General features: G+C 40.6%; 1 protein-coding gene across 1 annotated transcript; it reads left to right on the forward strand.

Annotated features, from left to right (window-relative positions):
* Nucleotides 1-640: 640 nt before the first annotated feature.
* On the forward strand, nt 641-27,202 carry F11 (coagulation factor XI). The gene is made up of 15 exons (XM_006160468.3): nt 641-737; nt 1,538-1,593; nt 7,004-7,163; nt 11,310-11,416; nt 12,188-12,347; nt 14,292-14,401; nt 15,144-15,303; nt 17,423-17,532; nt 17,640-17,802; nt 17,885-17,991; nt 23,446-23,614; nt 24,566-24,741; nt 25,314-25,409; nt 26,430-26,569; nt 26,814-27,202. Exons 2-15 carry the CDS (start codon nt 1,539-1,541, stop codon nt 26,994-26,996), a joined length of 1,896 nt encoding a protein of 631 aa, XP_006160530.1. The 5' UTR covers nt 641-737; nt 1,538; the 3' UTR covers nt 26,997-27,202.
* The last annotated feature ends 526 nt before the right edge of the window (nt 27,203-27,728 follow it).

The following is a 27,728-nucleotide window of genomic DNA, read 5'->3' on the forward strand; positions in this document are numbered from 1 at the left end:
CCCAGGTCTAAAGAAAGCTGTGAAAATCCCAGTTTCTCCATTAAGTTTAGGCTTTCAACATTTCATTCAGAAAAAACAAACAAGCAAACAGAAAACGAGCTTAGTTCCTTAGAAGTTATCCTATCTGCACAGGCCTCAGATGAAGTAACATTAAATAAAGGGAAACTGAGTCAACGAGAGAAGTTCATAAAGTGTATTACCTGTACACCACCCACCCTCCCCCAGCTCACACCAGCAGAAGTCTTCCTTCATTAGCCTGTCAATCAATGAGCCCATCAGACTTCCCCCGTTTTCTTTTTTTACTGTGGGATTCAGTGGAGGCTGAAATGAATGGTTAACGGTTACTATTTGATGGTGTGATGAAGAGCTCCTTGGGCGAGCAGACAGAGCAAAGCGTTTGCTGGACGGCTGAGGCACACAGGCAACTTCGAGATGGCTCCCTAGCGATCTCTGCGTATGTCACTTTCAATATGCAATGAAAGAAAAACAAACAAACCTAATGATTTTAAAAAGCAAGCAGCTCTCCCGAAGTTTCGTTTCTAAGATTTTTAAGGACTGTAACAGATAATGCTGTACAAAGATTATGTTACATAACATTGGAAGCCAGTAAAAGTAAATATTAAAGTTAAGTGAACATTTACCCACACAAGCTCATTTAGGGGAGGATGAAGATCGTTTTGAAAGAAGAAAAACACCCTTATTAAGAATTGCAGCAAAAAAGCAAACAATATTTTCAGGTATAGTCCCAAAAATTATTTAAAATTTCTCTCAAGCAATTATTCCTTGAAATGTCTTTCTTTCTTCTTTCTTTAAAAATAGTTTACAATAGAAAATTATTGATTTTTAAAGTGGACCTGATTTAACATTTTAGTAATTAAAATGTTACTATCCATGACCAGTTAGAGAGGGGGTGCAGAATGAAAGAGAAGTAGTAGTTTCTAGTCAATAACAAGTGTTTTACAAATTAAAAGGACATTTGAGAACAATATTCAAAAATCTGAAGTCTTGATGAATCTCCCTAGTGAGTCAGTTTTCCATAGAGCAGTTCAATCAATGCTTAGTTTACGTTTACGGGTGACCAAGAGTGTCTATTAAAATATTAGCAGCAGATTTTTTGAATAGAAAACTGCTTATGTAAAAAAAACACTCAGTCCTTTGATATACAGAAAGATTTTAAAAAACAGAAGGAAAATAAAACTGGAAGAGGAGGTCAAGATGGAAAATTGACTTGGAGAGAGGGTCAGATATGGTATGTAGTGTCTGGTTAATAGTTGTGGGGAGAGGGAGACCACCAGAGAAAGAAGAAAACCTTTTCCTTGTCCACTCTTGCTTCTGCAGAACTATGGAAGCACACACACACGCTGAGGAAGCTGCAGGACCTGGGGCAGCTAAAAGTCAGCATTACGATAGGAACCCTATGAACGCCATGGAATGACCCACCCTCCTCCCTCTCTAGTTCTTCTAAGTCTTGATGTCAGATAATTAATACAAATTCACATTTTATGTTCTAAAAACATGCACATTTTTCTCTTCATAGGATGATTTTATCATATCACATGGTACATTTCATTTTATTTGCCTCAGTTTCTGGTGGTAAGTAGAGTTTTATCTTAAGTTTGGACTAGAAAGAGTTTGGTTCTCTGACCTATAGACTGCAAAATGAGAGAGCAAAAGCCCAGAGAGAGAAATCACCCATTTCCTCCATCCATGCAGGAGAACCCCATACCACCAGCTACAGGGAGGAAATACTACAGCGTATGTGGGCAGGCCAGTGCTGTGGGGGTTCAGGTGGCTGGGTCCCACATGACTGATCATGTGGTTCAAGTCCTGGACTCTGCAGGTTGAGAAGCACAGCAGGAGAAACACACACGTGAGTGCGTGCCCAAAATCTTGAAGGAAAAGAGGATGGAAGAGAAGGAATTGCAGTGTGACCATGCCCCATGAAGGGAGGGGAGGTGCTATCTTGCTCTCTCTCTCTCTCTTTCTCTGGTGAGCACACATACCCTCTGGCAAAGTTTACTTTTAAGAGTTTATTTATTTTCTGTTTATGGGTCCAAAGGTTTTCAAAGCAGGAAAGGAAACTGAGGAGTAGGTTGATGATGGTTGGAATCTGTATCTGTCTTCTTCCTCTATCTACATCTATCTATGTAACTCATTTAAATAATATTTAAGAGTGATATTAAAAAGCAGACATCTTAATTTGCCACGCTAATTAGTCAGTTTTCCATAAAGCAGTTCAACTCAATGTAATGCACACATAGACAATAGTAATTTCAGACTGAAAAATGTTAAGTAAATATTCAATAATTGTACCACTGTTACTAATTGTCTACATAAAGTCCACTGAATTTGTTTATAAATTACTTAAATAATAGTCAGTAGGACATATGAGTCCAAGTATTTTTTAGTCTATTTTTATTTAAAATGAAAGCTAAGTATTCCTTTAAAAAAACAACTTGTGTGTATCACATTTAATTTCTGATACTGTTGTAGCATTTTTCTGTATAGTAAATTTGTATATGTAAAAAGTGGAAAAGCTAGACAAACATATTTAAAGCAAATTCCACTTAATATATTAAATTATACAGTGCATAATTCCATTTTTCTTTGTGTAAGAATTATTATTCAGGTTATTACTTTCCTTCATTGTCATTATTTTGAAATTGTGTTTTCATTTCATTGATAAAAATGTCAGTATGAACACAGCTGACATATTTTGAACACTGGACCCAAGAGCTGTATATATACATATAAAAGTTCTTTTTACATGCTTATGAAACATTTCAAATCTTGACCACCTATGAGACCCTAAAAAAGGTCTCAGAAAATTTCAAAAGATTGGGACCAGCAGTTGATGTAATGGCTATGTCGCTGGACTCCCATATAGTCAACCACAATTCGAGACTCAGACCCAGTGACTTAAACTCACACTGGGCTCATGGGCATAAGTGCCCAAGATCCCAAGAGGAGAATGGAGGAGAAGGGATTGAGGCATGGCCATCCCTCCTGTGGCTGGGGGTGGGGGGGATGATTTCTTGCTTTCTGTCTTTCTGTCTTTCCCGCAAGTGCACATGCCCTATAGCAAAAGCCTCTCAAAAAAGTGAAAAAGCCTCAAAAAAAAAAACCCCAAAAAAAAAAAAAAAAAAAAAAAAAAAAAAAAGATTAAAATCACCATGGAATTAAGCTAAAATGAACAAAAGTCAATTCAAAAATCCTCCAAATGTTTGAAAATTAAATATACCTGTATTATTTATTTAAATAATTCATTTTTTCTTCACTTTCTTTTTTTAAAGAATTATTTTTTAACTTTATTTATTATTCTATCATTATTATTTTTCAGTTTGATCAGAGAGAGACAGAGAGAGAGAGAGAGAGGAAGTGAGAAAGCAAGCCACCAGATCCAAGACTTGAACCGTGGTCAGCCATGTGGGAGTTCAGCGCCTTTAACCACCACACCACTTGCTGGTCCCTATTTATTTATTTATTTAAAATTTTACCAGAGAGCATGGGCACTCATTGGAGCAAGACTGAGAGAGAAAGGGAAAGTGAGAAAACATTTCTTATGGAGGACGGCCACACTATAATCCAGTCCCCTTTAGACTGAGAGAGAAAGGGAAAGTAAGAAAGCATTTCTTATGGAGGACAGCCACAGCAATTTGGGCACACATGCACATGCACCTGGAGTGTTTCTCAAGTCACCAGGTCTGGGACTCCAACCATGCAGTCGGTCATGTCAGATCCAGCAGCTTTAACCACCACAGCACAAGCCAATCCAAATATACCTTTTTTTCTTTTTTTTTCTTTTTTTTTTTTAAACAAATAAGGGCCAAAGAAGAAATCACAGTGGAAATTTTTAAATATACTGAATTAAGCAATAATAAAACATGGCATATCAAAACTTTGGGATGTAGTTGAGTAAGTACTGAGCTATAGACTCCTATGGATCAATTAGGAAAAAAGTGAAAACAACACAGGAAAAGAGCAAGAAGATAACAAATACCAAATTAAATGCAAACTAGAAAGCAGTAAAAAATGAAAACATAATGGAAGTTAACCAAATGGAAAACATTATTAGAGAAGTTCAACTTAGTCACATTGCCTACCCCATTTAATATGGTGAGTGTAATCTTGATACCAAAGGGACATTCTGAGATGGTGCTGATGGACCCACAGTTAATGCCGTGGACTTGTACCAACAGTTAGTGTAATGGCTGTTTGGCTGGACTCCCACGTAGTCAATCACAGTTCGAGTCCCGGACCCGGTGGCTTAGCATCACGCCAGGTGCATGTGCATGCGTGCCCAAGAGCCTGAGAGGAGAATGGAGGAGAATAAATGAGAATGGATTGCGGCATGGCCATCCCCCCGGGGGGCGATTTCTCGCTTTCTGTCTCTCTGTCTCTATCTGTCTCTCTGGCGAGCGCACACACCCTATAGTAAAAACCTCTCCAAAAAATAAAAAATAAAAATCAGTCCATGCAGGAGAAAATTTTTTGATAAAATTTCATTAATGATCAAAACTTTAGCAAATTGGAAACAGAAGGGAACTTCCCTAATAAATGGTATCTTAAAACTAACACATGGAAATTCAAACCAAAAATCTTCAAGAAAACTGATCCTTAACAGTGAAATAGTGAAGCTTTTCCTAGAGATTGAGAAGAAGACAGGATATTCCTGTTCCATGGAACAGTGTACTGGAAATTCCAGCCAGTGCAGTACGGAAAGACAAAGATGAAAAGCTGAAAGAGTAGAAGGAAATAAACTCTTGTTCAGAGACAGTATGTGTCTAGGCCTAGAAAAATAAATAACCACCAATACAAACTATTTGAGCCAGTAATTTAAATTAGCAAGAATTCCGAGTACAACATCAATGTACAAAACCAAACCCTTGCTGCATAGTAACAAACACCATATTAACCAGCTTTTACTGGTGCTAGAAAGTGGATTAGGACTTTTCTATCAGCCTTGCAAAATGAAACGATCCAATACATAGAGGATAGATTCCTTAAAAAATTAGCACATATATGAAATATATAAAATCTACATAATTTACTAAATAATTAATATTCTTCTTTAAAGTAATATTTGAATGTAGCATGATTGCTTTGCACTAAAAGGTAGTGTCTCCAAAGTCAGTAGAAAGACGTTGGAATGAGAATAGACTCGCCATTAATGGCGGCGGCCATGTTAGTCGGTGGGAAGCTGCATAGAGCTTGGGGACAGAAGGCAGGTTTCTGTCAACCCCCAGGTCACTCATGGGATAGCTGCCAGTTTTGGGGAAAACCATGCTAGATATAGAGGTTCTAGTTAGGTGATTTGGAAGGCTTATGTGGTAACTTTTTGAGGAGTGTCTGATTGTTTATTTCTCTCATGAGTCCCTTTGGTAATTTAGCGAACACTATGGTCTCTATTTTTAGATTAATGTTTCTAAAGGCATAAAGTAAACCACCTAAGATTACCAAGGAAACTAATTATATAGAAATATAGTTAATTAAAATGTAAAAATATTACAGTGCCGTAGAAATCGGTGTGGAGATTTTTAACATAGTATGTAACGAGATTTAGTGGTGAGTCTAAAACTATATAGATTTAATGTCTACAAAACTAGTAATGAGTGATAATGATATCTTGACCTACTTTAAACTGTGATTTTAAAAAAAGTTACTACTATTACAACAACATCACGGAGGCTATAAATACTAACATGGTTTGTTGCTTACATTAAGAGTAGAAGAATATTCCACATTTCATTAGCTATTAGTGAAAATAAAGATGTAATTTTCGAGCCAGCAAGTGGTGTAGTGGTTGAGGTGTTTGATTCCCCCAGGCTGACTATGGTTCAACTTCTTTTTTTGTTTGTTTTGTTTTCTTTTTAAAGAATTATTTTATTTAACTTTATTTATTTGTTTGTTTTAAAAACAACAAGAGACAGAGAAAGAGATGGGGGAGAGGAGGGGAAGGTGAGAAAGCAAACTACCAGGTCCAGGACTCAAACTGTGATTGGCCATGTGGGAGTCCAGCGCACCCAACCACCATGCCACCTGCCAGTGCCTAAATTAGTACTTCTTAGTAAAAACATGCCAGCCCTAGAAAGTACAACTTTTTATTCAGTGGCCAGGGAACAAATAACCTAAAAGTTACACAAAATCTGGAATATCAGATACTTGCTACTAGTAATAGGAAAAAAATCATGCAATTTATGTAATTTATTTATTCATTTAAATTTGCTATAGGGTGCGTATGCTTGCTAGAGAGAGACAGAGAGTGAGAAAGCGTGAAATCACCCCCACCCTGAGGAAATGGCCATACTGCAATTCCTTTTCCTCCATTCGCTCAGGATTTTGGGCACACGTGCACATGGGTCCAGCATGTTCTCTAGTTGCTGGGTCAGAGACTCAAACCTTGCATTTGGCCCAATAGGATCCAGCTGCCCTAACCACCATGCAGCCAGCTGGCCCTTTTATAAATGATCATTTTTAAAAGTAAACTTATTTTTCATTTCAGCTGAAGGGGATTAATAACTTTGTATGGATTAGTAATTTTTCTGAAGCTAAAATTTCTGTTAGTAGATTAACTCATTTTAAATGATGAGACAGCGAAGTGTGTCATCTCATCCAGGGGCTCCAGATACTATCGAGATACGACCACTCTGCAGCCTCTGTTCATATTAGCAACGTTTAGGCAAGGAGGAAGAAAAGGGGAACATCTTCTGCCAATAAAGGTCAGAGAGATGATTCGATCACCCGCCAAGCACGTAATGCTTTCAAACAACCGATCATAAGTAAAACTCCACTGAGGCGAGGTGCCCCTTGGTGGTTTTATTACTTTTCATCTTCAGCTGTCCAACTACCAGTCTAACATAAAAGTATTGAATATCTTAGTTTCCACATTCGGGCACAGTTCTCGGTGAGTAGACGTGCTTGTTTCGCCTTCATGAGATTTTTATCTTATTAGTTCTGTGTCCTTTGAAATCCAGAATAATACTGGTCATGTATTGCATCATAGGCTGTGTGACCAAGCTGCTCGGAGATACTCACTTTCAGGGAGGAGACCTTACTACTGTTTTTGCACCAAGTGCTGAGCACTGCCAAGTGGTCTGCACCTACCACCCCAGATGTCTGCTCTTCACTTTCATGGCTGAACCATCTGCAGATCCTGCCAAATGGTAAATTTGTGTGTCTATATAGAAGAAATAGATTTTATACAAAATGACCAATTCATAAATTTCTGTCTATAATTTTATAAAATTCAATGTTGACAGTCAGAAAAACATTTTCCTAATTGATATATTCTATATTAAATGTTGTGGGAAAAATATGGTGTGTAGGCAGATTAGCGAGAAATAAAAATGTCTCCCAAGGAGGGAGGCTAGAAAGCCTCTCTGTTGTCTCAGTATTTGTGGTACATTTTCTCTGTTCCCCTTTCTATGCTTCTTAGTCATTTTGTTCTTTGATTTTCTACTGTTTGTTATTATTTGATATTATTTAAAGTGGAACTCCCAATTGTTTTATTAGAAAAAATAATTTTTAAAAAATAGTATTTTAAAAATAGTATTTAAAAAAAATAGTAAAAAATAGTATTAGGTTGGTGCAAAAGCACTTGTGGTTTTGGATCATGAATTTTTAATCATTATAACTAGGCTCAAACACACCTTTATTAATCAAAATAGGAACCATTACAGTGAACACATTTTTGCCAGCAAGAAATAAATTTGTTTATTACTGTAGCATAAAAATCCATGCTTTGGGATTTGATGAGCTCTTGGAAAGCATCTTCCGCATCCTGCTGGTTGTAGAAGTGTTTTCCCTGTGAAAAGTTCCGAAGATGCTTGAAGAAGTGGTAGTCAGTTGGTAAGAGGGCAGGTGAATATGGCGGATGAGGCACAACTTCACAGCCCAGTTCATTCACCTTTTGAGACGTTGGTTGTGTGCCAAGTGGTCAGGTGTTGCTGTGGAGAATTGGCCCCTTTCTGTTGACCAATGTCAGCTGCAGATGTGCAGTCAGCTCCATGCATCTAATCAATTGCTGATCAGATTTCGCAGATGGAATGGTTTTGTTGCAGAAAGCTGCAGTGTATTGGAGCCCACAATATAGTGGCCATGACCTTTTGTTGGTTCAAATTTGTCTTTGAAACATGCTTCAGAGCTTCTTCTTGGTCCAATCACTGAGCTGACCATCGCTAGATGTTGTATAAAAATCCACTCTTTGTCACATGTCATAATCCAGTCAAGAAATGGATTGTCGCTGTTGCATAAAGAGACGATGATCCTTGAAATTTTTTAGATTTTTCCATGCACTCATGAGATGCCCACTTACTGAATTTTTCACCTTTTCAGTTTGCTTCCAATGCCAAATGACAGTAGAATGATGTTTTGAGTTCTTCAGTAACTTCTCCTGTAGCTGTAAAAGGGTCAGCTTCCATAACTGCTCTCAGTTGGTGGTTGTCAACTTCTGATGGCCGGCTACTATGCTCCTCATCTTCAAGGCTCTCATCTCCCTTGCAAAATTTCTGGAACCGTCACTGCTCTGTATGTTTGTTAGCAGTTCCTGGGACGAATGCGTTGCTGCCGTTTCAAATGGTCTCTGCTGCCTTATGATCCATTTTTGAACTCGAATAAGAAAATTGCTTGAATTTGCTTTTTGTCTAACATCATTTCCATAGTCTAAAATAAATATAAAACAAACAGTAAGTAATAAGTCATTAGCAAAGAAAAAAAAACATACAGTGAGAAACGTGCATTAAAATGATGTATAACATAACCACATTTATTTAAGAATATATCCAATACTGTGGCCAGTAAGGGGTGGGTAAGGGGTTGGATTTTTTTTTTTTTGTTTTTTTTTTTTTTTTTGGAGAGGTATTTGCTATAGGGCGCATGCGCTCACCAGACAGACAGAGAGAGACAGAGAGACAGAAAGCAGGAAATCCCCCCCCAGGGGGGGTGGCCATGCCACAATCCCTTCTCCATTCTCCTCTCGGGATCTTGGGCACACACACACACACGTGCCCAGAGTGAGTTTAAGCCTCTGGGTCTGGGACTTGAACCACGGTCGACTACGTGGGAGTCCAGCGACATAGCCATTATGCTAACTGCTGGCCCCAGGTGCTGGACTTTCATGTGACTGACTACAGTTGAAGTCCCAGACCTGGTAGCTTGAAAATCATGCTGGGCATGTGCGAGTGTGTGCACAAAATCCCAGGAGGAGAATAAAGAAGGGATTGTGACATGGACATTCTCTCCAGGGGTTATTTCTCACTTTCCCTCATACCTTCTCTGTCTGTTTCTCTCAAAGAGGGCACAGGTCCTACAGCAAAAATATAAAGAGAGAGAGAGAGAGAGAAAGAAAGGAAAAAAAGAATCCAATCTCAAATGGCAAATTTCAACAATGCAAAACCGCAATTACCTTTGCACCAACAATCCCCTGACATTTTTACTTACCTACACATGTATACGTGTTTAATGAACTGAAGTAATTTTATTTTATTTAATTAATTATTTTATTTTTGGAGAGGTTTTTACTATAGGGCGCGTGCACTCGCCAGAAAGACTGAGAGAGGCGGAGAGACAGAAAGCGAGAAATCACCCCCCAGGAGGGATGGCCACGCCGCAATCCCTTCTCCTCCATTCTCCTCTTGGGATCTTGGGCACGCATGCACACGCACCCGGCATGAGTGTAAGTCACCAAGTCCAGGACTCAAACTGCGGTGGACTACATGGGAGTTCAGCGACATAGCCATTACGTCAACTGCTGGTCCCATGATCTGAAGTAATTTTAAAACATGATTCTCCACCTCAATATTTCAACATACATCATCCTACACACACACACACACACACAAAACAAAACAACAAACAAACAAACAAAAAACAGGAGAAATTTAGTAAGAATCCCTTTATATTGTCTCTTTCCCCCCAAATGTAATTCATAACTATCCACCAGAATCTTAACAAGATTCACAAAGTGCATTTGGTTGTTTTATCTCTATAATGGTGTTCAAAAACCTTAAGAACATTCCGTCCACCACTTTGGCTTCCATGTTGAATTTGAAAAGTCAGTAATAACACCTTTCTACAGAATTAGGTTTTCAAGCTCTCCATTGGTGCATTGAGATATTTACGAAGCAATCTGAACTTACAAAATCTACTATTCTAGAATCTAAAACATGGATCAGAAAACGTTTTCTTAACAAGATTTTAGGAATTGTGAGTCCGGAGGCTAAATCAAAGACATTATTTAAGTGCTTGTACCTGAATCACCTTTTAAAATGTAACTATTACAAAATGTAAATACCTGGGTCAGCTCCATGGCCTAGTGGTTAGGAGCACCGGATCCCACATGGCAAAACATGGGACTCAAATCCTTGGCCACTTGAAAACCATGCAGGTGCGTGTGAGTGCACGCTCCAGATCCCAACAAGACAGAGATGACAGAGGAGCGATTGCGGCATGAACACACCCCGCGGGGGTTGTTTCCCCTCTTCCTTTCTCTTTATGCTCTCTCTCTATTTTTCTCTAGTGAGTGTATGTGCCCTCTGAGAATTTAAAAATGGAAAAGAAAATGACCAAAACAGGCAGATTTTTGGCTACATTTTACCAACAGGCCATAGTTTTCCCACTTCTGTTTGCTTTCTGTAATCCAGACTAGCAGATGGGTTTGTGTTTGTTTGCTTTAGTTTTAGTTTTTCAGAGGACATGTGCCCACACCAGCGAGAAACAGGGTATGGTCTTGTTGCGGTCCCTTCTCTTCCGTATTTCCATCCTGCGAGGCTTGGGGGCACGTATGCACACATGTCCTGTGTGTCCTTCAAGCCACTGGGCAATGATCCAGACCCCTTAGCCAGTGTACCCCAAGGCCAGCTCCAGATGGACTCCTGTATTTAGAAATTCTGGACTTGAAAAAACCTCACACTCTTGCCAAGGAAATATTTGTTTGGGCGTGTGATGGAGTTGTTTGTTCCCTTCTCTTTGGCTTGCTGTGTACTTCCTTTTAAGACTGACTATTTTTTAATTGCCAGAGGAAATGTATTTATGCCAGAGAGACATGACACATCCTTCCTCCCCATGGAGCTTGGTCATGCCTCAATTCCCCTTTTTCCATTCCTTCCTCCTGTCAGGGTCATGGACACACGCATGCCTAGCATGTTTATTAAGCCACCGTGGCTAAGATTCACAACTAGCCCCTCCATGGGGCGTCTGGCTCTCCATGCCCATCACTGAACTGCTGCACTGCAGAGCTGGCCCAAGGCTCGGTATTTTAAAGCATGAGTTCTCACACCTGGTCATGTTTTTTTTTTTTTTGTACCAAACAGGTTTTCCTGCATCCTGAAAGACAGTGTTACAGCAACCTTGCCAAGAGTGAATATGACAGGAGCGATTTCAGGGTATTCTTTCAAGCAATGCCCACACCAGATAAGTGGTAAGACGTCTTCCTCGAATGAACGAACACTGGTTATTGTGATATATACATATAATTGCATTTGATATAGTTTTAAGACTATAAAACAAAAACATTCTATGTGGAAATAAACTCCCCTGTTGAAATTCTTTCGGTGTGGAGTCGACCCTCGCACACACCTACGTGCGTTCACACTGTACAGTCACCCTGAATTCTCACTTTCTGTCTCTCCAGTGAGCACATGCACTCCATACCAAAAACCTCCCTCTTAAAAAAGAAAAAAAAAAAAAAAGAACACAAGTGTCACTTTAATGTTTATATTTGCTCCCTTCTGTTTGAATGAATATGCTTAATAAATTTTTGCATGTGTAATTTTTTTTGAGAGGTTTTTGCTATAGGGCATGTGCTCGCCAGACAGACAGAGACACACAGAGAGATAGAAAGCAAGAAATCACCCCCCCAGGGGGGATGGCCACACCGCAATCCCTTCTCCTCCATTCTCCTCTCGGGATCTTGGGCACGCACGCACATGCACCCGGCGTGAGTTTAAGCCACCGGGTCCAGGACTTGAACCACGGTCAACTACATGGGAGTCCAGCGACATAGCCATTATGCTAACTGCTGGTCTCTGATAATAGGAATTTTCAGAGCAAAATAAAGACAAAGGACTTCTGAGGAAAAGCGAATGAAAACTTTGAATGGAAAAGGGAAGAGTGAGCACAGCTGCTCTGAGAAACAGCACAGCTGCCCCTGAGATCTGGTGGTTATACACATTTTAAATTTTATTTCTAGCCTGCAACCAAGATGTGTATGTGGACCTGGACATGAAAGGCATGAACTACAATGGCTCTGTGGCCAGGGATGCTCGGGAGTGCCAAGAGAGATGTACAAATGACATCCACTGTCACTTTTTCACATTCGCGACAAGGCAGTTTTTCAGTGCGGAGCATCGGTGAGTGAACTGTTAACTTGAGCCCAAGGACAATAGAGAATCCAATGAAAAACAATAAGCTCCATTAAAAATGGTGGCATGGTGGTTTGGGTACTGGACTTCCACATGGCGGACAACAGTTCAAATCTCAGACTCAGTGACTTGAAACTCATGCCGGGCTTCATGCCGGGCACGTGTGCATTAGTGCCCAAAATGAAGGAGAAAGGATTTTAGCATGACCATCCCTCCTGGGAGTGACTTCTCACTTTCTCTCTGTCTGTCTCTCTGGCAAGCACATGCACCCTATAGCAAAAATCTCTCAAAACAAAAAATTTCTCATCCTGATGTCAAAATGTATTGTTAACCCCTAAAAAATATTTCTATAATAGTACTCAGTTTTCTTCAATGAAAAGTGCATTGAAAGTTCAATTTGGATGCATTTCACTTATGGGAAGGAGTCTGCCTCTTAACAACACTTTTAAGAAATACATATGCTTAATCCATATGCTAACTAATTTCAAAAGGGCTACATTTTTTTAATTGGCAATTTTGAAATACCTTCAATTGATCAAATTGGTTATGCCCTTCCTAAACTAAAAGATACTATATAGAGTTCCATATAATCAAAAAAATAAAAATCAAGTCCTCTTTCCCCTAAGTAATTGTTCTTTACCTAAGACAGAGCAACTGAAGCGGGGGCCAGCAGGTGGCAAGGAGTTTAAGGTGCTGGATCCCACATGGCCGACTGCGCAGTCAACGGTGTGTGCCCAAAACCTGGAGAAGAGACCAGATGAAAGGGATTACGGCATGGCCGTTCCCCGGGGCTGGGGAGAGTCCTCACTTTCTCTATCTCTCTCTGGCTAATGCACATGTCCTACAGCAAAAAACAACAAGTAAAAGAATAACTGATGATCGTGTGAAAAGTTTTATCCTGGCCCACACTGGATATTGAAATATTCCAGGAATAAGCCTTTTGTGTAAGAATATAAACATGATCTGGTCTCTAAGTACTATTAATAAGTCTGTGTTCTCGTTTTTTAAAATTAGGAAAATACATGGCTAACTTTGATACTTAGAAATATTTGTATGCATGTGGACCTGGACATGAAGATTTATCTAGCAAACTTCATTTATCTAGATTCCAACACAGAGAGGGAAATAAGTTCCCATGACTACTGTTTGGATTTTGCGCTGGATCTTAAACATCTGCTCTCCACATTTACAGAAAGGAGATGGGTGGAAGCAAACCAAGCATTAAATATTTATTTTTAAAATGACAGTGATAAAAAAATTCCAAGTTAATAATTAGTCTCCCGCCGCTTGTCTCTAGCTTAGATCAGACTTTTTTTTTTATGTCTAAGACTCAACACAACATGAAATACAGACCAGAAAGTGCAGTGATGCAAGGCTTTATTTAAAAAGTTAAAATCAACATGAAATACAGGCCAGAAAGTGGAGTGTTGCAAAGCATTATTTAAAAAGTTAAAATGCTGTGGGACCAGCAGGTGGCATGATGGTTAAGGTGCTGGACACTCCCACACGGCCAAGCACGGTTCGAGTTCTGCATCTGGCAGCTTCCTTTCTCTCTCTCTCTCTCGTCAAATTAAAATAAATGAATGAATAAATAATATTAAATAAATAATAATTTTAATGTTGTCATTGAGAAGGGTTTGAGAAGTCATCCACTCACCCATTCCCACTCTTTATGCCATCATCCTGCTCCAGCTGTCACTTTACTGGTGGAGAAATGAGATTAAAATTCCCAGGATCACCAGGTGCCCCGTGGCTGTGCTAAAATGCAAGTCCCGCCATTCAGCCTCAAGTGAATGCTTTCAAGCTAATTCCTGCCTTCTAAAGACCATTTCATCTCTTCAAGTGGGATTTTCTTATTATTATCTTGTGTTTAATTTTTTTCTACTTTCAGTTGGAAGAATAAAACATCTTTTCCTTTTTCTTTTCATGCAGTAACATTTGTCTTTTGAAGTACAGCCACACAGGGATGCCAACAAGAATAACGAAGCTCCGTAACGTGGTGTCTGGATTTTCACTGAAATCTTGTGCACTTTCTAACCTGGGTAAGTATTGTTTTCTTAATGGGGAAGCTTAACCATTACATAGGAGCAGTGCTGATGCTATGTATTAGGTTGTCAGGAAAGTCATGACGTATTTTTCTAAAATGTGTCATGACTGTCCCAATAACCCAACCTCTTTCTCTCTATCTGTCTTTTTTTTGTGTCATGACTGTCCCAATAACCCAACCTCTCTCTCTCTCTGTCTTTTTTCCCCCCTTAGGGTGCATGCACTCACTTGGGAAAGAGAGAGAGACATGGTGAGTGGGAAAGTGAGAAACCACTCCCCCTCTTCCCAAATGGGATGGCCATGCCGCAATCCCTTCTCCTCCATTCTCTTCCCAGGAGCTTGGGCACACATATGCATATACGCATGCAGTGTGATTTTCAAGCCACTGGGTCTGGGACTCGAACTGCAGTCAGCCATGTGGGAGTCCAGCGATGTAACTGCTACACCCTCTGCTGATCCCACAAAAGATCTAATTTAAGATACCAATTTATGCTCATTGATGACGTGAACCCAGTGCCCTTTTACCTTCTTCATGTGACAGATTTCAGTATGCCCTATATACTTAGAACTTACATTTCAATTTCAAGTTGAAAAGAATTAGTTTATTTTTATTCTAAATTTTAAAAAAAGTTAAAAGTGCTTAGAAAATTGTCCATAGAGAATTCACAAAACCAGCGACAGGAACGGTGACGATTCTGCCGCGAATCGCTTTCCTCCCTGATTTCTTCTGCCGCACAGCTTGCATCAGGGACGTGTTCTCCGACACAGTGTTCGCAGACAACACCATCGACAGTGTCGTGGCTCCTGACGCTTTCGTCTGCCGCCGCCTCTGTACTCATCACCCCAACTGTTTGTTCTTCACCTTCCTTCCCCAAGAATGGTCAAAAGAATCTCAACGGTAAGTGCTCCACCCCCACCTCCCCAGGTGCCCTCCGGAAAAATTAAAAAAAAAAAAAATAAGTTTGGGATATTTATGGGACCAATAAAATTTGCTGAAGGGCTGGGTGTGGTTTGTGAAAGAGCCAGTGATAGCACCAAGATTTGGGGCAGGAGGAATTGGAGGAGGGGCATGCCAATGATAGGGCTGCGGCACATTCCATGAGGAGCGGAGTACCGGCACGTGCCTATTAGACATCTAGGGGAAAATGCTGAACCAAAAAAAAAGTCTGATTCAGAAGAGGGGGTGAGGACCACATCGGCTGGTGTTAAAGCCGAGACAGGTGAAGCCACCAAAGAACTGAATGCAGACAGGATGAAAAGGTAGGCAAAGATGGAGCCTGGGGGCATTAGACAGTTTAGGAACTAGAAAGATGCTTGTGTAAGTTGTTGTATTAGTCACTATTGGCATTTTTTTCCTTCTTTTGTTGGTTTTGTTTTGTTTTGTTTTATCTTATTCCCTATTACAAAATTACCAATCAATACCTACATTGATCTTTAATGCAGTGTGATAGGAACAATGCTACCATAAACCAAGACTTGGCTACTTAAGTTTAAATTGATTAAAATGAAATAAAATTAAAAGTTGACTTTCTCAGGGCCAGCAGGTGGCATGGTGGCTGAAATGCTGGACTCCCACATGGCTGACTGAGGTTCAAATCCACGACCTGATGGCTTACTTTCTCACTTTCCCTCTCTCTCTCTGGTCAAATTAAAAAATAATAATAAATAAAATTAGATACAGTTTTTTAAAACAAAAAAATCATTTTCTCTGCTGTTAGCTACATTTCAATCCCTCAGTGGCCACATGCAGATTGGCTGTGACATCTGATGGCACCGACCAACTTGACGGCATTTCCACCATTGCAGAAGTTCTGGTGGGCAGCCCTGCTCTAGACCGGAACTTTCTGCTACTTAGGAAGTCACTCCCTTCCAGGAAGATGAAGCTTCTGGGATAGAGTAAGCAATGGATTTTGCTTATCGCTTTACAAGCCTGTAGCAACTGAGTTGGAGATTTCTGGGTACTATTAAAATTACTCAGTGTTGGGGCCAGCAGATGGCGTAATAGTTACGTCATTGGACTTCCACATGGCTGACCACGGTTTGAGTCCTGGACCCAGCAACCTGAAACTCACACCAGATGCGTGTGCATACATGTCCAAAATCCCAAGAAGAGAGCAAAGGAGAAGGGATTATAGCATGGCCATTCCCCCAGGGGGGGGTCTCTCTGTCTCTCCAGTGAGTGCACATGCCCTATAGAAAAAAAACTCTCAAAAAAAAAAATTTAAACAAAGTTCCTTAGTCTTTGAGAGAAGCTAGGAGTGTTGAGAGGAAGGAAATAGAGAAGGAAGTTACTAGGAACATTGACAATAGAGGCAGCTTAAAAAAGTTTAACGGAGCCAGGGGTGTTCAGTTTGAAGATCTGTGTACAACCTGTGGACTGTGGAGTGCGGTGGAGTAAACAGGAAACATTTTGCTATTAAGTGCCAACATGAGCTCACCTTACATATGAGTGTATGTGTGGGGAGTTTCCGTGGGCCAGCAGGTGGTGTAGTGGTTAAAGTGGCTGGATTCTCACATGGTCCACCATGGTTTAAGTCCTAGACCCAGTGGCTTGAAAATCACACAAGAGTAGGGACCAGCAGATGGTGTAATGGTTATGTTGCTGGCCTCCCACGTAGTCGACCACTGTTTGAGTCCCGGACCCAGCATTTTAAAGCTCATGCCAGGTGCGTGTGTGTGTGCATGCCCAAAGTTGCAAGAGGAAAATGGAGGAGAAAGGATTGCAGCATGGCCATCCACCCCTGTCCCCACTCCCCTGGGGGTGATTTCTTGCTTTCCGTCTCTCTGGCGAGCACATTCACATTATAGCAAAAATCTCTCTTTAAAAAAAAAAAAGGAAAAGGAAATCACACAGAGTGTGTGTGCACGCACGCCTAAAATCAAGAAAGGAGAAGGAACTGTGGCATAGCCATGCCCCTTGGGGGGTGATTTCTCTTTCTTTCCCTTTGTTTATCTCTCTCTCTGGCAAGCGCATATGCCCTATGGCAAAAACCTATTTGATCTGCTTTGTCCGTTAGAAATCTTTGTCTTCTTAAGACATCTCAGAGTGGATTGCCAAGCACCCGCATTCAGAAGAACAAAGCTCTTTCCGGTTTCAGCCTGCAGAACTGCAGGCACAGCGTTCCAGGTAAAGAACGAGAGCGCCTCCTTCCGACTAAGACCAGCACGTGCTGAGAAGTGCGCTGGGTGTAGCTGGTCCTGTGTCTCATATCCGCTCTGCGGTCTGTTGTCTAGTGTTCTGTCACTCTTCATTTTACCGTGACACCGACTTCTTGGGAGAAGAACTGGACATCGTGGATGTGCAAGGCCATGAAGCCTGCCAGCAAAAGTGCACAGATGCCGTCCGCTGTCAGTTTTTCACCTTCTACCCGTGTGGAGAACACTGCAGCGAAAGGAAGTACGACGCACGAAGGGCTGGGGGAGGTCGCTGTCTCGCTTCTCCGACGTCCGTGCTGTTTGCATGTTGTTTCCTACTGCAGGGGCAAATGTCACCTAAAACTTTCTTCAAATGGGTCTCCAACCAAAATACTTCATGGGAGAGGAGGCATCTCTGGATACACATTAAGGTTATGTAAGATGGATAATGGTAAGTATAAAAGCACTTCTAAAGCCATATCAGAATGACCCGTTTTATACTGTTTTATAACTGAGAGTCGAAAATAGCGACAGAAGGGAGACAATTGATAAAAAAAAAAAAAGCACATTTTGCAATTTTCTTTCTTTTTCTTCCGAGGTTTTTGCTATAGAGCACATGTACTTGCCAGAAAGACAGAAAGAGACAGAGAGATAGAAAGCGAGAAATCACCCCCCATGGGGATGGCCATGCCACAATCCCTTCTCCTCCATTCTTCTCTCGGGATCTTGGACATGCACGCACATGCGCCCAGCGTGAGTTTAAGCCACCAGGTCTGGGACTCAAACCGTGGTCAACTACGTGAGAGTCCAGCGACATAGCCTTTATGCTAACTGCTAGTCCTCACATTTTGCAATTTTCTGTTATCTTTACTCCTGTCATCCAAGCTGACCATGTTTTAATACTGAGTCTTGACTACATGCTACATTGCCTAATATTCACTGAATATATGTTTCAGGGTATTTATACTCGTGCAACTAGAATTTCATTGTGGAACACAAATTCAGTCAACACCCTTTTATCTGTCTTTTGTTATCAGGGTCAAAGTTTTTTTTTATAATTATTTTATTTATTCATTCTTTTTTTTTTTTTTTTTTTTTTTTTTTTTTTTTTTTTTTTTTTTTTTTTTTTTTTTTTTTTTTGGGTGTTTTCTCTCCACAACAACAAAATGAGAAAGCAGGCCACCAGATTCAGGACTCGAACTCTGGTCAGCCATGTGGGAGTGTCCAGCACCTTAACCACCACGCCACCTGCTGGTCCCGGGTCAAAGATTTTCTTATTATGTTTGAAAATCAAAATGTCAAACTGTTCCTTAGTTAATCAGACAGTTAATTTTCTTCCCACTTGACGTTTAAGTGAAATATAAATAACCAGCATATGTTCTAAAAACTACATACCTGTTCAAGAAATACTGAAGTCGTTGCTTTTCTGGGGTGATCATTCTTTCAAATTCCTGCAAGGGTTCTGCCATTTTTTTTTTTTAAGAGGTTTTTGGTATAGGGCACGTGCGCTCGCTAGACAGACAGAGAGAGAAACAGAAAGCAAGAAATCACCCCCCTGGGGGGGATGGCCATGCCTCAATCCTTTCTCCTCCATTCTCCTCTTGGGATCTTGGGCATGCATGCACACATGCCTGGCGTGAGTTTTAAGCCACCGGGTCCAGGACCCGAACCATGGTCAACTATGTGCGAGTCCAGTGACATAGCCATTACGCTACCTGCTGGTCCCTGACAATTGATGAATACTGGCAAAAGTTACCCAAAAAATCTTTTAAATTTGTAGCAATGAGTATGATGGGATAGAAATAAAAAGATTGCCTAAGGTAGCAAAAATTATAATAGAAAATCACATTAGCCATGTCTTGATTCCAGGAGTGTTTCTGAGCATGGTAACAAGGGGTGGTTTGTAGGCAAATATAATAGATTGTGCACAGGAAGAGAATCCTAACAGGAAGGAACATCCCATGGACATGCTTCTCTAAATTACTATAATTACCTAGTATGGCTTTATACTTTAATTTATATAAAGCTACATGTTTTTAGACATTGCTTAATGTTCCATATTATAATGTACTATAAACTAAGATGCAGCTGAGATTTAATGAATAAAATGGAAGCTATAATCATGCTTCACAACAGAAGTTATAATCATGCTCTGCAATCATTTTAGAAGTGTAGAAATCTTTTTCGTGTCAGATTATTTGCCTTTCACAGAATGTGCACCAGTCCTTATCCTCCTGAGGGCACACAGATGCTGTATGGTGTCCAGGACTAATACCCCCAACCCACAAGCTATGCCTTCCTAGAGCGTAGAGGGGCTCGGATGAAACTCCGTGAATGGCTCAAGACCCTTTAAAAGGGCAATTGACTTTTATCTCTTTTCCTTATAATAAATTTGCCTAAAACCAGAAGTATTCAAAATAATTCTGTTGTGGGGCCAGCAGTTAGCACAATGGCTATGTTGCTGGACTCCCATGTAGTCAACCGTGGTTCGAGTCCCAGACCCGGTGGCTTAAATTCACACCGGGCGCATGTGCATGAGTACCCAAGATCCCGAGAGGAGAATGGAGGAGAAGGGATTACGGCGTGGCCATCCCCCCGGGGGATGATTTCTTGCTTTCTGTCTCTGTCTCTCTCTCTCTGTCTGGGGAGCGCAAGCGCCCTATAGCAAAAACCTCTCAAAAAAAAAATGTGGTTGTCTTCGTTCTACTTTAAGCATTAAGCACAATAGAGAGACACTTAGCAAATGTTGCTAAGTGATGTGGACATACCAGCCTTATACCGTGATGAACGGCAGATCCCATTTTCCACTATCTTCCTTTATCACGATCTTCTCTGCTGAATTGATATAATCTGGCCTGTAGAAGTTAGAGAATGCATCAGGTGTAGATTGATAGCTTCACAGGAAAATGTAAGACAGAGACTGAAATCTTATGTCTTTTTGGCACACCTTTTGAATGAAATGGATTAGATAGCTAGGTTTAACTGCGCTGTATTAGAGGAATCAGTACTCTCATTTAAGAGAGAATATCTAGCTGAGATGTTTATCGTGTCCTACACTGTCATTAGTCTACAATATAAATTAAGGTTCTAAAGATACATAACAATGTCAATAAAACAAATAGTTCTTAAACAAAATGTAATGCTTAGCAAATAGATTGTGATTAGTATTTTATTTAAACTGAGAAACAAAATGAAAAAAGAATACATAGACCTGTGACCCAAATGTAGTAGGTCTTTCTTGAATTGTTTTTTGTAGCTACTGCTTAGCTATTAATTTTCCTAAGCTCTGCCTTTCATACCATTTGCAAACTATACAGGCTTCCTGGAAATCTCAGAATATGGTTACAATCTTGAAAAAGTCCCTCCCAAATTCACCTTCACCCGTCCATACTGAAATGAAATCTCTCTGTTCAGGCTTCTACAAATACCTCATGCTCATTTTTTTAAACAATTATTTATTCAATTTTATTTATTATTATCATTATTAATTTTTAAATTTGCTATAGGGCACATGTGCTCTCCAAAGAGAGAGAGACAGAAAGAAAGATAGAGAAAGTGAGAAAGCAAGCCTCCAGATCTGAGACTTGAACCACTGTAGGTCATATGGCAGTCCAGTGATTTAACCACCACTCCACCTGCTGGACCCTCTCATGCTCATTCTTACTTCAGCTTTTTCTTAGCTATTGTTTCCTTCAAACTCCTTTTCCAGTTTCCTCCTTCTTATTTCAAGCCTGTCCCATAAATTATGCATTCATTTCCTATTGCAGTAAGAAGGACCTAGAAATGTTTTTTACATCTACAAAACTAATGAATAGACTGTGCAGGTCTTGAATTCAGAATTTGACTAGTGACTTTTCTGCTATTTATGTTCCTCTTTTAGTTAAAGATATTATACTTTTTTGTTTGTTTTGTTTTGAGAGAGAGAGAGAGAGAGAAAGAGAGAGAGAGGAGTGAGAAAGCACCCACTATGGGGGATGGTCATACCACACTCCCTTTTCCATTTCTCTTTTTGGGATTTGGGGCATGCATGTACATACAAGCAGTGTGTTTTTCAAGTCAATGGGTCTGGGACTCGAACCACATGGTCAACTATGTGAGATCCAGCAGCTTTAACCACCTTACCACCGGCTGGTTTAGATGTGATACTTCTTGATCCTCTGAGCCTTGCTATCCGGAGTGTGGTCTGGGCACAGCATATTGACAACACCTAAGAGCTTCTTAGAAATAATGTCAGCCCCTCTCTGAACCCCACACAGACATAGGAACCTGCATTTTAAACAATACCCAGATGTCTTAGTCTGTTATTGCATTGCTAATCAGAATTTCCTGAGACTGGATAATTTATACTTAAGTTAAAGTTCTTAGAATGTTCCAAGGATGACTCAAGAGAATCCCAAATTGTTAACAAGGCCAAAGGGCAGCAGAAGTTTTCAAACAGAAGATTAGTCCTGGTTTCAATGTGGACAGAGCAGAGGTGACTGGGAGTCAAAGTCAACCTAAGTGGAAGGGACGGGACAGGAACTGGACAAAAGCTGCAAACTGAGTGAAAGGTGCTCAGCTTTTCTTTATAACACTATTCTCAAACTTTAGCAAGCTAGTTAAAACAGAATGCTGGACTACACTGCCACAGATTCTGATTCCCTGGATCTGAGATTGGACTCAAGAATTTGTGCTTCTGACAAGATCCGGTAGCTAGACAAGGGGCCCTATTTCCCAGTCCAGAAACCCCAAGCAGGTTCAACCCTTTGCCATTCAATAAAACACGGAGGCAAAGTTGTGGGTGAAGAGAAAAGGAGAATTTATTGCAGTGTGGCCATACCAAGAAGACATTACAAATATCTTCAACTGGTCAGCCAAGTTACAGACACTTTTATAGGGGGAGGGGTTCATGGCCATGTGCAGAAAAGCAGAGGTCAGGTTAATTTTTATCTGGGGTGAAGGTTCGATCTAGCATTTCATCCTCAAGTCAGGAGTTTCAGTTTCCTGGAGTGGAATGTCCTTATTGTTTCAAGCTTCAAGTTGACTGTCTCCTTGGAGTTCCAATGAGAGATCTCAAAGAGTATGAAGCTCAGAAAAACTATTTTGGTTAACAAGATTGAGTCAATCTGGGTAAAGCGGATTCCTATAATAATCCCAGGTGATGCTGTAGGTCTAGGAATCTGATTTGGCAATAATTGCTTTATTGATTAATTGATGGATTTTTCTAAGAGGGATTTTTGCTATAGGGCGCGTGTGCTCACCAGAGAGACAGAGAGAGAGAAAGCGAGAAATCACCCCCAGGGGGTATGGCTATGCTGCAATCCTTTCTCCTCCATTCTCCTCTTAGGATCTTGGGTGGGCACAGATGCCCATGCACCCGGTGTGCACTTTAAGCCACCCTGTCCGGACCTTGAACCATAGTTGACTAGCAGCTTCTTTTTGGCATTTAATTAGAAGATGACTTAGTCATTTAATTTTTTATGTGCATGTTTTGCTTTACTGACTTGATTATACAGTCTTCAACTTAGGTTTATGGTAAAAGGATTGAAGGAGAATTGTTTGTTTTTTTTGTTTGTATTTTTTGGAGAGGTTTTTGCTATAGGGTGCGTGTGCTCGCCAGACAAACAGAGAGAGATGAGACAAAAAGTGTGAAATCACCCCCTGGGGGGATGGCCATGCCACAATCCCTTCTCTTCCGTTCTCCTCTTGAGATCTTGGGCACACATGCACATGCGCCTGGCGTGAGTTTTAAGCCACTGGGTCCATGACGTGCACCACGGTTGACTACATGGGACTCCAGCGACATAGCCATTATGCAAACTGCTGGTCCTGAAGGAGAGTTTTTCTACCTTTTGTTCCTGAAGGAGCAACTACTGGTAGAAAGCAAATATGGAGGAAACTACTCACTGCCATCTTTCTATTGTAGCATGTACAACCAAAATCAAGCCCAGAATTGTTGGAGGAAATGCATCTGTTCCTGGAGAGTGGCCATGGCAGATAACTTTGCATGCCAAGTCATCCACCTGGGGACACCTGTGTGGAGGCTCCATCATTGGAAACCAGTGGATAGTAACAGCTGCTCATTGTTTCTATGGGTCAGTACCATGGCAGCTTCTATTAGGACCGTCCTTGCACATACATGAACTCTATTAGTGGCATAGAAGTAAATAATTATGTTAAAATTGTAAATGATATCATGTGCCAAATAATTGCCCATTTTTATTGAGAACAAAAGCAAAAAGAAAGAGCCACTCTTGGGCTACCAGCATCCGAATAGGTGCAAGAACATGGCTGTTTGCTTAGGGACTATTCCGCCCTCCTATTTAGATGCATACACTTCCCCGGGGGCTTTCTTATTGTTCCCCATAGAAGCACATGACCTTCCATGCACTGCTCTGTGCACAGAGCCCAGAACTAGATTAAAAGAGAATTTTCGGTTCTCTGAATCTAATTTCCTATTCCCTACCATCCTCTTCTCTCCATTGGATTTCCAAGTACAGAAAAAGTTCACTCTGCATCCTTAAATTGGATTCCCTACTTTGGTCAGTTTCAATATTGGCTGGATATAAAAACTCCATCTGGAGATGATATGTATCCTAGAGCATTTTAGCTGGTAAACTTTGCCTTTGTTACTTTAGGATCGTCCTAGGTGTTTCTAGATCGTTTTACGTGTTTGTGTTTGGTTTGGGTTTTGTAGTCTATCAGCATGCAGCATATTCCCGTTATCAAACAAAGACACCTTTGAAGTCCACGGTCCACCTTTATTTCCATATAGGTAGATGGAGTACAGAGAAGTCTAAGAGAATTCCTCAGGGTCATGGCTAGTGTGTGGCAGAGCTGAGACTAAAGCTCAGGCATCTTTAGTGTGTGGCCACCTCTACAGGGAGGTGCGTGACTGAGCATCTTAGCACGGAATCACTGTTTTCCTTCTAAAATTAGTCTACCACTGGGAGAAAATATTAGCAAGAATCATCTAAAACAGCTCAAAAAATGTTGCAAATGATGTAGTGAAAGATTTTGGTCTCCCTCTATTGTTTGCTCGTTAGGGTGAAGTCACCTAAAATTTTGCGTGTCTATGGTGGCATTTTAAATCAATCTGAAATAAAAGAGGATACACCTTTCTTTGAGGTTCAAGAAATAATCATTCATGATCGATATGAATCGGCAGAAAGTGGGTTTGATATTGCCTTGCTGAAACTCAAAACACCAATGAATTATACAGGTATGTAGAATTTTCATTGGAAAGGTGTCTACAGTGGTGGCCTAGACAAAATGCCTGACAGTACCAGATTCGTGTCTGACCCCACCAATCTTCCCACGTGTTAGCAGGAAAGAGAGTGGGTCTGGAGAGTTAGTTTTTCGGTCTGTTAAGACTGACCCTCTTGCCTGGTTATTGAATCTTACTTTGGAGATATGGGTGAAGAGGTAAGTTTTCTTTAGACTTCTTCAGATACATAGACTGACAATTTTATCATATAATATTGGAATATTACAGATATTCAGTTGCATATCTCCTTTTTTAGGAGCAAGAGGATTGAAGGTCACAGTGCAGCTTCTACCGGATCACAAACCTAGTTAGGACAGTAGAAAATGGTGTGGCTTGTCTCGCATCCCCTCATTCTGGGATGTATGAGGTACAAGGTGGAACAGAAAAGATAGAAATACATGACAAGATAAAAAAAAAATACAACCCATAGAGAAAACACAAATCATTGAAAGGAAACGAAGAGAGTCTTTTCTGGAAAAAGAACGTATTTTACTTCTGATAACTAACCTGGCATTTTTTAAATGCAGATTCTCAACGACCCATATGCCTACCCTCCAAAGGAGATAAAAATGTCATATACAGTGACTGCTGGGTGACTGGATGGGGGTACAGAAAATTAAAAGGTAAAAAAAAAAAAAAAGATGTTTTCAAGGGCACTACCCTAAAAGTAAAGGTCAGACGTCAGTCGTGACCTTTCCTGCTCTGTCAAGTCTCAGAGTTACAACGCGAGTAAAAGAACGTGACTAGGTTACAGTAAAGGTATTTATAGAGCAGAAAGGCAGAAATCTCCAACGTGAGGGCGATATCGCATCTATTTGATCGGAAATGTTAAATGTGACTAAATCTCTCTACAGATTAATTATTTTTAATGAAATGTAATGTGAAACTTAGCACTTTCTGGTAAATGTCCTAGCCGGTTATCCAATGATTTGCTCTGGAAAGTAATTCCAGTTAGAGTCATAATTCATTTTGAACTTAATGAACATGGACAGAACGTTACGAATAATAGTGGGATGAATGTCTTCTTTATACCTGTAATTATAAAAGGTCTATGACGTAAACTTAATCATTTTTCTTTCTATATTTGTATGTAGATATCATTTTGATAATAAGTAGAGTTCTAGGTTGCTATATATGTTATACATACATAGATCATATATTAAATAGATATAAATATATGGCATGAGGGGGGTTTTCCAAATGTTTATGAAAAATGCACATTATGAAAAAGTAAGGCATAGGTTTCAATTTGGGGGGTCACCAAAACAAATTCATACTTTAATTCCATTTTCCTATGAACTTTCCACAAGTCTCCACTTATATGCTCTTTTTCTTTTTTGAGACAGAGGTTTTTGCTATAGAGTGCATGCGTTCACCAGAAAGAAAGAGGCAGAAAGACAGAAAGTGAGAAATCACCCTCCAGAGAGGATGGCCATGCCACAATCCCTTCTCTTTCATTCTCCTCTCGAGATCTTGGGCACGCAACACAATGTGCCCTGTGTGAGTTTAAGCCACTGGATTGGGGACTTGAACTATAGTCGACTACATGAGAATCCAGTGACATAGCCATTATATCAACTGCTGGTCCCAGCCCTACTTATTTGATTATTCCACTAACAGCCTTTCTCCCCAATTTTTTTCAGACACAATACAAGATACTCTTCAGAAAGTCAAGATACCTTTGGTGTCCAGTGAAGAATGCCAGGCCAGATACAGAAGTCATAAAATTACCAGTAAGATGCTCTGTGCAGGCTACCAGGAAGGAGGGCGGGACGCCTGTAAGGTAAGAGTGTCCTCAGCGAGTTGAATGCATGCAGATCAGAATGCATAACGCCAGTGCGCAGAGAACCTGGCACATTAGTTTTATTTACGGTGAAATCTACAATGGATAGACAGCCTGAGTGTGAGCAATCGGTTATCAGAGGGCCAACACCGAGGTTTGGGCAAAGTCCTTCTGAACAAAGTGTACTGAAGACGGGAAGCATCGGACTGATTTGTGCACCTTTTCTTTCCTCCTCTTTTCACAGGGAGACTCAGGGGGCCCCCTGTCCTGTAAACACAACGAGGTCTGGCATTTGGTGGGCATCACAAGTTGGGGCGAAGGCTGTGCTCAAAGGGAGAGACCAGGCGTGTACACCAATGTGGTCGAGTACGTGGACTGGATTTTAGAGAAGACTCAATCAGAGAGGAAGCGCCCACCTGCCGTCTGACCCCTGAAGGGCACACTGGACTGTTTCTGGGAAGACGGTTTTGATTTCGCTGAAGGTGACCCTGCGCCTTCCACTTCCTTCCCAGCAATACGTGGCAGGGGCGTGGCTTTTGTAAGCAAAACACCCAAAGAAAACCAATTGTCATTGCAAGACCCCCATTCTGTGAGAACCCTAGTTTATTTTCAGCCTCTAGTCTCTTGCTTTTGGTTCACACGTTTGCTGAGCCAAAGACACAATAAGATGGTATTTTCAAAGATTAATATATAGGCAGATACACCAGGAAAAAATCAAGTAGTGGCACCAAAGGATCAGGTAGAACTGACAAAAGGAGTCAAAACGATTTGTCCAAAGAACAATGGAAACTGGAGAAAATGAGAATAAGGACACTCATCATCAATTTGCAAAAATCTATACACTGCCTATGCAAAAGCATTCCTTTTGTAAAGCAAGAATTTGTTTCAGTCCAATGGCAGATTTTTAGAATACGCAGAAATTCTTGTCACTTCAGTTTTATATGTCTGTGTGTGTATGTGTGTATAAAAATTTCATATCAATTTGGATAGGCATGGCCTGAGAATGAGTATGAATGTGAACTCCAGAATTTCTATACGGGTGAGGATAACAGAAGCAATTTACTTGGAAGTAAATTGCCTGTGCCTGTGGTTATGGGAGCGGGAGGCTGATGGGGATGAGGGGAGCAAGCTGCCATCTCCCTGCACCAAGCTATTGCTC

The sequence above is a fragment of the Tupaia chinensis genome, unplaced genomic scaffold (genome assembly GCF_000334495.1).
Source record: "Tupaia chinensis unplaced genomic scaffold, TupChi_1.0 Scaffold000685_1, whole genome shotgun sequence".
NCBI lineage: Eukaryota > Metazoa > Chordata > Mammalia > Scandentia > Tupaiidae > Tupaia > Tupaia belangeri.

What these genes read in the sequence shown, in the direction of transcription:
- F11 (XM_006160468.3), top strand. Translation starts at nt 1,539, where the DNA reads ATGATTTTATCATATCACATGGTACATTTCATTTTATTTGCCTCAGTT. An exon ending in TTTTTCAGTGCGGAGCATCG is followed by an intron (nt 12,348 to 14,291) that starts GTGAGTGAACTG and finishes CTTTTCATGCAG; the next exon opens with TAACATTTGTCTTTTGAAGT. An exon ending in AACACCAATGAATTATACAG is followed by an intron (nt 24,742 to 25,313) that starts GTATGTAGAATT and finishes TTTTAAATGCAG; the next exon opens with ATTCTCAACGACCCATATGC.